The sequence below is a fragment of the Perca flavescens genome, chromosome 7 (genome assembly GCF_004354835.1).
Source record: "Perca flavescens isolate YP-PL-M2 chromosome 7, PFLA_1.0, whole genome shotgun sequence".
Taxonomy (NCBI): Eukaryota; Metazoa; Chordata; class Actinopteri; order Perciformes; family Percidae; genus Perca; species Perca flavescens.
In genome coordinates, this window is record NC_041337.1 from 9501774 (window position 1) to 9515724 (window position 13951).

At 44.0% G+C, this 13951-nt stretch overlaps 1 protein-coding gene across 1 annotated transcript in view; it reads right to left on the reverse strand.

Annotated features, from left to right (window-relative positions):
* The window catches only part of itga5 (integrin, alpha 5 (fibronectin receptor, alpha polypeptide)), a 38376-nt gene extending 28192 nt beyond the window's left edge, over window positions 1–10184 (reverse strand). Inside the window, exon 1 of the mRNA XM_028582182.1 lies at window positions 9700–10184. Coding sequence (XP_028437983.1) covers window positions 9700–9908 — 209 coding nt within the window. The 5' untranslated portion in view covers window positions 9909–10184. The remainder of the gene's footprint in view (window positions 1–9699) is intronic.
* Window positions 10185–13951: the final 3767 nt, after the last annotated feature.

Here is a 13951-nt window from a genome sequence, read left to right on the forward strand (position 1 = left end):
CTAACAGAAGTGGGCCAGAGTGCGCTGGTGGTCAGTACAAAGCTTTCGAATCATTTCATCTGTGGTTTTGAAAACACCCAGCTGCGGGAGAACAAAGGGAAGGTCACAGAGCAGAAGTTATGAGTTCAATATCACAACGATACTGTGGTCTTAATACCTCAGAAGAAATACAGTGCAGTGCCAATTCCAAATGTGGAGCAGAAACTCCTGGTTTGTGTTGGAAGAGAGAAAATTAAACAAACCAGCTGGATTTGGAGAGCAAGAAACATTTTCTGACAGCATATACAGACGCAGGAAGATCCCAGTAAAGCGGAAGAGCTCCACCTGTACAATAATCTAAGTCACAGAGTGGCTGCCTGGTCAGGGATTCTCATGATGAGACTACTCAGGATCACCCTTCTGCTGTCTCAGAACTCTCCCACACAGATATGCAAGCAGTCAGTTCATATTTAACACTAGGAGACCACACTCTGTCAAACTGTTCTGAACAAGAACAGTTCCCAAGTTTTACCTGAAAACACTAGATATCGGTTTGAAAAAGAAATGATTTCAAAAGATTGACCGTATGAATTATTACCTGTGCTCAACAACACGGCTGTGAAAGTTTCGGAGCAGACAGAAGTACAGAGTAACCTTATATTTCTACAGCAAAAACCTTTTAGAAATAATATAAATGCAAGCACATGTAGGCAATAAGTGACACCACTGGAGCAACATGTACACACTAACGGGCCCAAGGCAACTGAAAGCTGCAAGATCTTTTGTTGAATTAGATCTGAACAGAGTCCAGTTAGTTGGCTGTGGCAGCTTTTCAAAAGGGGGAAAAAAATACAGGAAATAACATAACGAGCAGATCACGCTTTAATCAGCAAGTTGGCGGTTGAAGCAAGTTTTTACTACCTCGCACAGATAAACGCAGATGTGCAGACACACAAACGGATTGATAGCAATCTGAAAGTACTGTAAATGAGGAGAAATTAGTATTTCATGGCGAGGATTTATCTGGCGAGGATCAGTCTAAACTGGCACTTCTCCACCCTACGCCTTATCTGCTAGCAGTGGGCTCAGAAGGTAGAGCTTAAGTGTCATTAGCATTTAATGAAGCTGTAACTGCAGTCGGCTGAGTGCTGCATCACAAATTCCTTTGTGAAAGTAAGTGGAGTGTATGAGCGGCTCTTGGGATGGGTATGCAAATAGATGTAATTGGTCGGGGGGGGGCGATGCTCAGCTGTTCAGCTGAAGGACAGACTTGTTGGGTTATGTCCGAGCCTCTGTGTGTGGCTAAAGTGAGTTGAGACAAAAGGCTGTTCACAGAGGTGATTAAAAAGCAGCACCATCACAGGTTTGATGGGGATCACAGCAGGCAATGCTCAGGATGCATCTGAAAAGCCACAAATTCCGCTGAAATTCTGCTTTCATTTCGGCCGGATGTCCGTTACCTTCCGCTTTCTTTGTGTTGGCATTTTAAACTGCGGTGGATTTATGAGGACTATGGTTATCTGCTCCTCAGATCTCTGCAGGGTAAATCCAGACAGCTAGCTAGACTCCACCCAAACAAGTTCCTTCCCAAGGCTATTTTGCAGAGGCACCGTTGCTCCGTGCGGGGGCTTAGCGCCGCCCAAGACGATTGTGATTGGTTTAAAGAAATGCCAATAAAACCAGAGCACGTTTTTTCTCCCATCCCGGAATGCTGTGTGGACTAGCCAGACCCTCCGCAGCAGCACTGTGGAGGAAGGTCTGGCAATGCGAGACTAGAAAAGCCATGATCAATCTTTAGTGATGTTCACTGAAATGTTTTGGCTACTGGGGAATTACACCACTCATCACTTGCCCATTTGTCAGTTTCGTGTTTTGCTACGGACGAATAGCAGACCCCGTTTTACACCCAAGAGAGCGACTTGAGCAATGTCCCAGTGGGGAAGTACGAGGATGAAAAGCATTAGCGGCTTCACCGTGTCTAGCATAGTCAACCCCACCAGCTGCCATACAGCAGCCACTAATGACCTCCACCCACCCCCCAGCTGACAATTAAGCATTAATTAAACTACATTAAGTGATTTGGGCTGCAAGTGAGGAATGCGTAAACAGCTTCACTTTAACCGAGGACAGGGTTCGTCTCATTTGAAGCTCAAGTAATCAGAGGACATTCTACAAAAAAATTCTTCCACCACACCGCAATTGCGAGACTATAACCACTATTTTATGTGGGGTTGAGAAATTAGGGGTGATGCAGAATGCTGGAACTTGCTGATTTGACACTATTGTGCATGGCTAATGCAGTTTATGATGAGGTTACAGAAGGAGGTTGTCAGAGGGCAAATTCCTCTGTTATCCCCCGCCCTGTTTTAGTCCAAACATTCTCCCCACCATTCCACATGTAATTGTCTTCCAACCCAGCTGCAAAGCTGATGTCACTTGAACACTATTATAATCGCCTTAAGCGCGAAAGATGGAAAAAAAAATAAAAATAAATCACAATCACATTTGCTAAGCTTGCCAGTGCCGACTGCAGTCGCCACCTGCAGTCATAAACGCAGTTCAACGAACGCTGCGGCACAGGCACAAAGGGAGCAAGTGGTGTGGGGGGGTGGGGAGGAGTGGCCTTCAAACCTCAGCAACACCTAAGTAAAACATGTACAGTGACCCATGGAGTTTACACAGAGCTATCAACACGCTTAAACATTGGAGTGGTTCCATATCAGTAAGGAAACTCAGAGGCAGTGACCTGATCTGAGCCAGAGGCAGCTCTTTGCCTTCACTGCACTCCCTCCCACGGTGGAGATATGGAGCATACCGAAAAAGTACAAAAAAAACAAACATCTCTGAAGAATCACATTACCAATTAAATCAGTGATTCCCTACCAGGGGTACCCCTGCAGTTGCCAAGGGGTACGTGTAAAGATTGGAGAGTAGCTCAACTAATAAAAATAAAAAAACAGTTTTTTGATTGGAAAAACATATCTACATAACATGAAGTCAACTGTAACACCTAAATACTATGTGTTGCAGTTAAGAGTGTGTGAAAGCTAGCTGGCAAGCGAGCACAGAATGTTAAATATAATGACATGTACTGTAGAAATAAATAACTTCTTAAAAGTAATGACTAAACATATCGAATGATTTTTAAAAGTAGCTAAAGTAATGGAGAAACTGTTAAAATAGCTAAAAGTTGAAATAGGTAGCTAAAAGTAATGCCTCAATGTAACGTTAATTAGATAAATGGTTGAAACATTCAGCTTCACTCCAGGTTGAAGTAGCCTAGAAGGCTTGTAATAGTGTGACTGCTGACCAAACTTGAATTATGAAATAATTAACAATATCCAGTTTTACATAAGGAATAGTGTTCTATATATATATATATATATAATGTGAATTGATGAAGGGGTACGTAAGATCATCTGACAAGGCTGTGGGGGTACCTTAGACCAAAAAGGTTGGGAACCACTGTATGAAATCGTACCTGGATCAATGGGAGTAGACCGTTAGTTAACATGTTGAACAAATTAATGAATAATTGTATGATGTCACCCTGCAGCAATACTGACTTTTCAAAGCACGCACGGGCACTTAAGAGTGAGATCAGCTGAATGAAGCACAAGTAGTGTATGATGACTTATTCTAGACCACATGGAGCCATACGAATTGTCTTGTGTCCTCTCAGAACCAAGGCCAGACAGAAGCTGTTTGAGTCCTTGCGGCGGCCATATGGACGAACACACACACACGAACACACACACACGAACACACACACACACACACACACACACACACACACACACACACACACACACACACACACACACACACTCTTCTGCTGTCCAGGAGCCTGAAGATGATGAGAGTAGCAGTGCCTATTGGGATGGCGTGTGCTGACTACAGAGAGTCTACTGTGCTGTGGCCACATTTTTTGTTAACGGTCAGAAGGTACTGTTAAAACCAGATAAAGGATCTGTATGTTGCTTTAAAGGCCTGGAGTAAGGCATGTCTGTTATGACAACCTATGTACATTTCCACATCCCAGTACGAACTTGAAAAAGAAACCATTGAGATGTGAACCTGCACCGACCAATGTTAATCAGATTAAACGGCCCAGTCTGTCGAGGATCTGAACCCACTATCACCACAAAAGCATTTCCTTGGTATCCTCAAAAGGATAGCAGTGGTGGGCAACAGGTGGCCTGCAAATCACAAGCGCTGCTGGCCAAGGTAGCCAAACAATGTTTATTGTCACACAGGAAAAATGTCAATTTGAAAATGATAGTTTAGACTTGATGCTTTTATGCTCCTCTGCAGCTGGGCAACTGTCCTGGTCCTGAATCAGCATGTCGACACCGAGCTGATTTTTGCGGTTGTTGTTTTTAGTTCCGACCTTTCAGCAGGCAGCCATCACTCTGTGGCTGTACCGTACCATTCTTATGGGTGATTTTACAGTTAATGTGTGAAAAACAGCAGCCGCTTTGTCAGAACCACCAACCATGCAAAAAGCATTTCACGAGAAATTTGAAACATCCTGCTACTTTTATAAAACATCAAAATGACTTGTGGTCGAGCCTATGCAACTTCTCATACTAAACCGTTCTCCCACCCCCACCCCCAAATACAACCCCTCCCTCCCAAATACAACCCCTCCCTCCCCTTTCGTGGTCCAACTGCCCTAAAAATCCTCCTGCAGGGAGTTTAACTGCTGGTGGTTCACACCTCTCCACAATGCTAACGTCAGGGGGTCCAGTCCTCTCACCTCAGGATAGAGAGGCTGTTGTATTAAACATGGTGATGTGGGAGGGGGGGGGGGGGGGGGGAGCAGCTGTTGAAACACTTTGGTCTGTGCACCCCCACAACTCCAGCCATACCCATGCATGCATACATACAAACGCACCCACACATCCAGAGACAGTAATGGCCAGAGGTTACATCTAATTTCCATCTCGAATATGAGTTTTGATGCTAATTTGAATTTCAGCCACTCAAATGTCGTCATTCGCTAATTGATATATTAAGGTCAGCCTTTATCAAGTTACCATAGATGTGAGTCATTTGGTGACCTGGGGTTAAAACAAACCAGGCCTGCTGGCAGTCCGAGATTAAAATCTAGCAAAGTCTGAGTCAGGAAGACCCTGACCAATAGCTAACTCCATTCCAAAGTAGACATGACGTCCTCTGGGCATTCCCAAACCAATGCAGCAGACGTGACAGGAGGGTCCGCAGGCCCTTTAAACACATCGTCACCCTCCACACTGACATCTTTTTCCAGCGAAACACACACATGCTCATTATTTAGAGCCCCCTTTTTTACCGACAGGCCAGTAAAAGCTAGACAGGCACTTTATGTTTGAGACAGACTGCAGCGTAGCCATGCTAAGTATATCCCGACTGACCTTTACATACTCTAATGTTCCCAACCTACTGGGCCGATTATCATAGGTGCAATCAACGTTTGACAACAGACAGACAATTAAAGCGGCTTTTCAGAAGGCTGACAAATTAAGAAAGAAATGAGTCATAGTCAAAACTCCTCAAATGGAAAACAGTAAACAATTTCTGCCGTCAGACAAAGGGCCCCATTGTCTGCACGCAACGACAAGAACCTGGATGAAGAAAAAGCTTGGCAGCACAAATATACAAGCTTTGCTCCTGCAGCCCAAACACTTGCTGGTTTGATTTAGAAACAAGTCCATAAAGAAGGACACCAGTGAAAACAATAACAGAAATGAGACTGATCGTATATGGAGAGGGACCTCTGTGTAGACACAAAGAAAACATTTTAGCTTTAGTGGTCAAAAGAGAGCTCAGTCCAATGTCAATATTAGTTCAACTCTAACCCTGTTTGAGAGGGTAAACTTCAGTAAAGTGACCTACATGGGCAGGCTGACCCCGGCATGTACTCGTCATGGCCAAACCATCCGTGGGCTAATACACATCACCCACATGTCACTGAAACACATGCAGGGACTGGATCGTATTACTATCTCCATCAGACGCTCATCCATCATTGGACGTTTTTTGTGTACGGCATTTTTAAGCCTTTATTTGATAGGACAGTTTAGGCATGAAATGGGGAAACAACACGGAGTAAAGGGCCGCAGGTCGGAATTGAACCCTTGGCCGCTGCGACGAGGCCTGAGGCTATGTACATGGGGCGCACGCTCTACCAGGTGAGCTACCCAGGCAACCCCTTTTTTAGTAGCACTATAATCTCACTCAGTGCAGTTAAATTAAATAAAAAGTGGTTAAAGGGATACGCCACCGTTTGTTGAAATAGGGCTTATCACGGTCTCCCCTAGCTGTAGATAGGTGGACAAACGCATTTTTTGGGCATGCATCGTTTTAGTCCGGTGCAACACCGGCAGCGCTGGCGCTAGTTAGCTTAGCGTAGCGAATGTAATCCTATGTTGCCGGTTAGCATGTTGTGAGTAAAAGTGAGCCAACAAAAGACAAAAAAACAACTTAATTACTTGCACTGAGACAAAAAATGCATTGGCCCACCTATATACAGCCAGGGTAGACTGTGATAAGCCCTATTTCAACAAACGGTGGTGGTATTCCTTTAACATGTATGAATGGGCTGCATCTAACGATTATATTCATTATCGATTAATCTGTTGATTATCTTCTCAAACAATGGATTTGTCGTTTGGACTATAAAATGTCACAAAATGGTGAAAAATGTCGATCAGTGTTTCCCAAAGCCCAAGATGACATCCTCAAATGTCTTGTTTGGTCCACAACAAGCTACAACAAGCTTTATTCTGATTCGTCACATACAAACAGTACAATGTGAAATTAAAATGCATTTAACCAATCCTAGCCTGGTTCAGTGTCTTGCTCAATCTTGTGGTTGAGGCTCCAACCCACTCTACCTCTGAGCCACAAGCAATGCAACTCAAAGATACTGAGTTTACGGTCACAGAGGAGTGAAGAAACTACAAAATATTCACATTTAAGATGCTGGAATCAGAGAATAAAATAAATAAATAAAAGACTCAAATCGACTATCAAAATAGTTGGCTATTCATTTAATAGTTGACAACTAATTAATTAATCGTTGCAACTCTAAATGCATGTTTTCTCAAAAGTCCAACATTAAACAGCCACCTGTAGCTATCTCATCCTCCAGGCCAGGTCTGTTATTATTTACAGCCCCCCTGAACTTTGACTCCTTCTATCTTCAGAATGATCCACTCCCTTATCCCTGCCTGGCACAGGAGAAAGTCAAAGTTGCTGTTGTTTGATTAGGACGTGTTTGGGAGAGAGTCAGCGCTCATGATGAAGAGGAGGGGGTGCTAGGAGTCCATCTTCCCTCAACATGAAATCTCACACACACACACACACACACACACACACACACACACACACACACACCATATATCCTCTTGCCCTTCCTGTGTGCATCTGACAAGAGCCGGCACACACAGTTCACAGACACTATCCTCAGGCGTTCTTTCATGGTGGGCCGGCTGCCAGTGTCCAAATTTAATGTTATTACGCCAGGCTGAAGGGCATGACAGACCCACATATATAAACTTGTTGTCAAGGATGGGCGTCACACTGGGAGAAAGTAAGCCTTTATGTTCGCAGGCCTGTCAGGGAGAAGTATCTGCCTCCCTTGTCTCCGCATCTACATCTGCCATCAGTCTCATCTTGTTAATGTACCGCTACAGTCCAACCAGTCATGAACACAAGTGTTCAAAGTCGGCGTTAGGCTAACAGCAGCTCACTCTGACAAGAAGAAACTCCCTGTGCAGCCCTCAGCTGACCTCACCCCTGGATTCCAGCTACTCCCCCACTCCCCATGTCTCCAAAGTGTGGGGCGATGATGATGTGATGGCAAAAACAAGAGATAACACAAACTCATTTCAGGACTCCACTGACATCGTCTGATATGTGTCAACTTCTAAGAAACTGTGAATGTGAATGAAAAGCGGCAGGAACATGTGGTTTTTGCAGATAAAGCGGTGAGTCATGATCTTAAATCTGCTCTCTCGTACCGTTTTGTTTGGACATTTGACTTCTGAATACATATCATCCACGGGTAAATTACAGGGCACTGGGTTGTAGGAGGCTACACTTAAGCATTATTCCTGTTCTGTTCTTCACATAAAACCCATTGTCTCATCTCCTCCTCCGTAGGCACGGCGTCTCGACTGTAGAAAGGTTCGGATTAAGTCACCAGTAAGATGACGTCTTACTCCGTCTCACACTTAATGGGTCGAGGAGAGATGATGGGGAGAGAGGCTAGACAGTGGGGGAAGGTCTAGGGAATGAATGAATTAAAAAGCTCTGCAAAATGACATCAGCATAGGAGGATGTAAGGAGGGGATGCTTGAGAGAGACGTCCTAAATCATACCTCTCTTCTGTAGCCCCTGCTTCCCAAGCAGAGAGATGAAGACCAATAGCAGCAAGCTTTTAAAGAGACAGGGAAGGCCAAGGGAAGAGGGGGGGTATCTCCCCACATCTGAGTGTCTGCAGTCCAGGGAAGTGGGGAGGAGAAACAGGGGAAACTAGAGCTGCTGCTGGCGGCCCACTCGGCACAAAGCCCTGTCTCAAATCCCAGTATGCTGGCTGGTCGAACAGTGGGCCGAGACACCGCTGGTGCTCAACAGACACAGACTCAGCCAGGAAGTCTGAAACCTTGACAGCGGCTGCATAACCTTTTGTTAATGGTTATAACGATTACAGGGTTGGATCAGAGGCCCAGCGAAATGTACTGAATGTGTAGCAACAGAAATGCAACGTCCGTCAGCAGCTGAATTAACACATGCCTTGTTTTTTTGCTGCATCCTGTTGATATAAACACTTCATGCTCCTTGAACAGTCAGAATGTCCCACACTATTATTTTCTCTTCATGCAGGGTATTAGACCTGACCACAGGCATGTATGCACGGGTTTAAGTCCCTCAAAGTGACTGATGCCAAAAGTCTCTTAAGGAAGAATGTGAGACAATCACAGCATGCTGCTGGGTGTCAGGGATCACATCCCCACTGAGCCAGGAAGAATCACAATCTGCTGATTGTGATGCTTCCTGGCTGACAGCATTTTAGACCAATAAGATGGGATTGCTAAAGGTTGTACTTAACAGGCTTTTTCTGGCGTTTAAAGGCCAGAGCGGGTTAAAAGGTCAGAATTAAATGCAATTTTGTTGGGCAATAAGATTAGGTACAGAGGGTGGTTCCAAAAGGTTTTGGTCTTTGTTTGGGTTCATTTATTTTTGTAATGAAATAGCCACTCTTTTATATTAGCATTATCTGGGCTTTAATGTCGGAGTCATTTAGCACACAAATGCAATTTCCTGAACATATTCAATTACAGTGAGTTGTGTGCACACTGATGGCGTGTGCGCTGTGCGTAAAGCACGTATCCAGAGATCACAGTATACCCACAAACCTCTGAATTAATGTCAGCGCCACAACATCATCACACAAATGAATTCCATAGGCCTGTTTCCTTTTGGAAACTTGTATTATAACGTTAACAGGGGAGTTGTAAATGTTCTTAAGTTTTGGCAAAAACATGGAACGTTTGCACGCTGCGCGCAACATATTTTTGTACAACTGGGTATATCGTGAAGCGCTCGACCCAATTATAAACAAATGTTTCAGACTGTCATGAAGCTTGTTGCTTTAAAAAAACAAAACATATTCTTCCTTTTTTATTGTAGAAAAATGTAAGATTGCATTACTTCTGTGTTAAAGAAACTCACCTAGCAGAATCAGCCAAATAAAAGTCAACAGCATATCCGAAGTAGCTCCCATTAGGTCCGCTGTAAACAGCTGTGTTCTCCACGTCCAAGTTGAACGCCTCGCAGACAGGCTGAGAAAAAGTTAGTAATAGCCCGCTGATACAAAGGAGTGAGCGTGCGAGAAGGGCTCCTATTCCCGGCGTCTTTACGCGAAATCGTTCCAAGCCCATATCTGAAAATAAATTAATCCACTCAAGTGTGTTTTCAATTGCGAAACTGACCCAGTTTTTGTGTGCTTTCGAGTCCGCAAATCACGCCTGAAAACAGTGGTGGAATATGGCTAAAACTGCATTCCTGTAATTCTAAGCAGCCGGTATCTCATTAATGCTCCGTCAGCTCCTCTCAGCGTCCTCACTCCTCTGTCTGCTTCTCTCTCTGCCTGCTTCTCTCCAGGCCCACGCCTTCTCTGCTCACCTACTCATGATACATGGAGCAGGGAGTTCCCACAGCCGTGACAAAGTTTGGAAGAGGAGGAGCCTGTGATTCCCTAAAAAAAAGAAGAGGAGCACTTCTCATCCACTAACCTATCTCGGAGTACATGTTTACCAATGTGGTGGATTGGGGATCACTTTTGCACTTTTAAGTTCAGAGGCTTCCTTATCAATGGCACTAAACAAAAGAACAATGAGTCAAAAATCCTTCTTTTTTGACTTTATCTCAAAGTTATCTTGAGCTTTTGTGACTTAAGTTGTTTTTAGAGAAGGCAGACTGATAGTGTAGGTAATGGGAGGTCAATGGAACTCCACATGACCAATCATATATGATTTGCTATTCAGATGCCTCTGCTGTAAATGACATGGCCATCTTGTGGACCTTTAGGCTTGAGGTTTTCACTGATAAATCAGAAATTTTAACTGTTCTGAAATTCATTAATAGCCTTTGTCCAGACTTTATCAATAATAATAAAGTAGTTCTGTTCATAGTTTTGATATTTTGCAGCAGCGTCTTTGTTGATTCCATAAACATGCTAAAATTAGGAATATAAACCACTGCTCCACTGGTTAAATAAACCTCCCACATACTGTATACAATTCTCATAATCAAGCAAAGACCTATTTGCACAACTCCACACTAATTACACCTTTGTCACACACCCTTGCATCTCAATGTGTGATCCATATGTATTTCTATCTAATTACAGCGTTCATCTGATTTGGGCATATGAAGTCCTCTGGTGCTTTTTGGGGGGGTGTGGGAAGATTTCTTATTGCTGCCTCTGAGTCACACGAGACCAAGGAAAGTGGTTAGTCTGCGAAAAGCAACTACTCGCTGAAATGAGACCTTTAATAAACCTATCCTAGCCGGCTAGAATTAGTGACTGCTGGTTTAGCTGATGCACTTGAAGCCTCAGTGATTGAACACAGGGGCCAAATTTGGCTGTGTGGCAGTAGCAACATAAACTCTCTGTCAAGTGCTGCTCGTATTTATAACTGGTCTGAAGCTCCCCGACACAGGGAGTGAAGTCTGACCGTAGACTGATGGGAGCAATCCGGAGAGCCTGGTTGGGGGGGCCCAGTTCACAGCTGTTGGGGGCACTTGATGGTTCAACGCCTTAATCCTGGAGGGGTCTCATTCTCTCACTCTGTTTTTAGGTTCTTCGAGGTGATTTGTAGATGAAGCAGGAATCAAGGCGTGGTTGACAGAAAGACGGATTATACTGTATGCAGCCATCTAAATGATCTGGTGTCCAAACTTTCCCTCTGAAGTCATGGTTTGGTTTTTTAGAAACCCCATCATGCAAACTCGAAAATGAGAAGACGTTTGTGCAATCGGCCACAAACACGATTAAAAATGATAGGTACGTCAACTCATGCCACTTTGATATGTGTTTCTGGATCTTCTGAAAGTCCGAAGCCATTGGAGGTCGTCATAGTCATTTACACACAGTCCCATGACCTCATGCATCAGGGTTAGTTAGAGGGGGGACGAGCAAATACTTAAATAGAAAATAGATAATACTGGTATCAGCTCTCGCTCGGTCATTGTCTTCTTTAGTGTCTGCCTGATTGAACGGCACAGCTTCCATGCTATCTATCAACCAACATTTATCTATGTGACATCCTAAAGGATCAGGATTCACCAAGAGATAGGAGAAATATTCCTTTCAAGTGTTTTGCCCCCTCTTTCTCTTCGCACACGTCTGTATGTGTGTGTGTGTGTGTGTGTGTGTGTGTGTGTGTGTGTGTGTGTGTGTGTGTGTGTGTGTGTGTGTGTGTGTCATCCAGTAGCAACTTTTTAACCTACAAGCCAGTGTATACAAGTGTTTTCCGTTAAGCATATTTTGTGTGTGAAGCCAAAGCCTGTTCTGCTTTTGGTGACTCGTAATTGGGTCTGGCTAACTGAACAGTATTTTCCATCTCCCTCCAACTGCGATTTCCGTTGAAAAAAGGGGGTGTAGTTTTGTTTCAATGCTTCTGCTTTGACATCATCATTTGGCCGCCATGGCAACAGATCTGAAGTGCAGCAAAACACTTAAAGAACATTTCACAGGACTCTCCACAGCTGGCCAACTATTTTAAATATAGACCTGACACATTTCTTACTTCTGCAAGGCCAGGCGTATATACGTGCGACCACATGCACACACACACTTCCATTAACTCTCTTCTTTCATGGTTACTGAGCATATGTTTTCCAATATAGTAAGACAAATTATTAATAGCACTACCAGAAGGCCACTTAGTTCCGTTATCTTCACGCAAATATATCATGATATGTAAACTCAGTGTTCCCATGCAATTGCTTCTCATTTGCTTTACACTTTACAATTCTTTATGGGGCAGTTCAACAGATTTGGCTACACTTTAAACTACGGAAACATCACTGTCACCTGTCAGCCATCCCCAATTCTATTGAAAGGAATAATTCAACATTTTTTGTCTCTTCAGCAAACAATCACTACATCTATCTGCCACTTTCCAATGATCTTTATTCCCCAAGGCACCCGCCTCCCCCCCTCATCTCATTCCTCTTTGTAGCGCAAACGGTGACACTGATGGGCTACACGGGCCGGGGGCAGGGTGGGGAGACACCCTGATGGCTGCCATTAGGCAACTGTTTTAGTGTTTTAAGTCTTGTTTTAAGGCTCAGAACAAACACCATCTACCTCTTGGGAACAGACAGCAGATAAAGGCCACAACAGGCAACTTGATACTTTGTACGCACACAATTCAACAGTCACAACAATCAAGGGGGATTTAACTTGTGTTTATTCCTTTAGGCAGTTTGCCAGTTCATTTCGGATGTACTGGATATGTGATCTATTTAGCTGTGGATAAAAAGAAGTCCTGTTGAGCAAGAAAATTGAAAGTAGTGGTGGAAAGTGTGGTTTCTGAACAGAGGGCTATACTGTTGCCGGTCAGCTCTCACTCATGTACAGTAAGTCTTAGAGAAGAATGGGCTACTGTGGCTTTAGATTGAAACCTGCTCTTGATCTAAACAGTAAGAGTAAAACCTGTCTTAAAATGTCTTTCAAACACACAGAGCCAAGTTTCCTTCCTCCTCTCTCCGTCTCTCCTTGACTGTAGAAACGCAGTGACACACATCTTTACAGGCAGGAAATTCCTCCAATGTAAGGCCTGCCTGGGCTTCCTGTTTCAGCAAGTTCCTACTCTTCGCGTTTTCACACACACACACACACACACACACACACACACACACACACACACACACACACACACACACACACACACACACACAGACTCAATTCTGATCTGCTTTGCTTTCCCCTCAGCTCTGTAACATTCCCCATGTACAAGGAGGAAAGGGTGGTGAGGTGTTGCTGATTGCTCCAGCCAGTCTGAGGCATTGCATACGGGATGACAGATTTGTCATGAAGGGGTGGAAGTCCTGAGCTGGCCCGTGCTGCTGCATGGACTGCCAATTGTTTTCAACACAATCTCTTAGCAACATAGTAGCTGAGTGAATCATACGATTGTTTTAGACAAAAAAGAAATCATCCCGGAGGCTCCTTACAAGGCAAAGTTAATCCTCTCTTCTGCATTATGGTTTCCTCTTGTAAACGTTAATTGTCAATCCAGACAAATTGAGAGAACGTGTGTGGGGAACAAGATGATCCAAGTAGTGTCCATTGTTTAGTTACCCAGTTAAAAACAGCCACAAACCGCCTTAAAATTAGCAGTTGTGTTTTTATGTACATGTGCTAATCAGTCCAAGGGAGCAGAGCAGTAAAGCAGCAGCCTGCAAAGCTGCT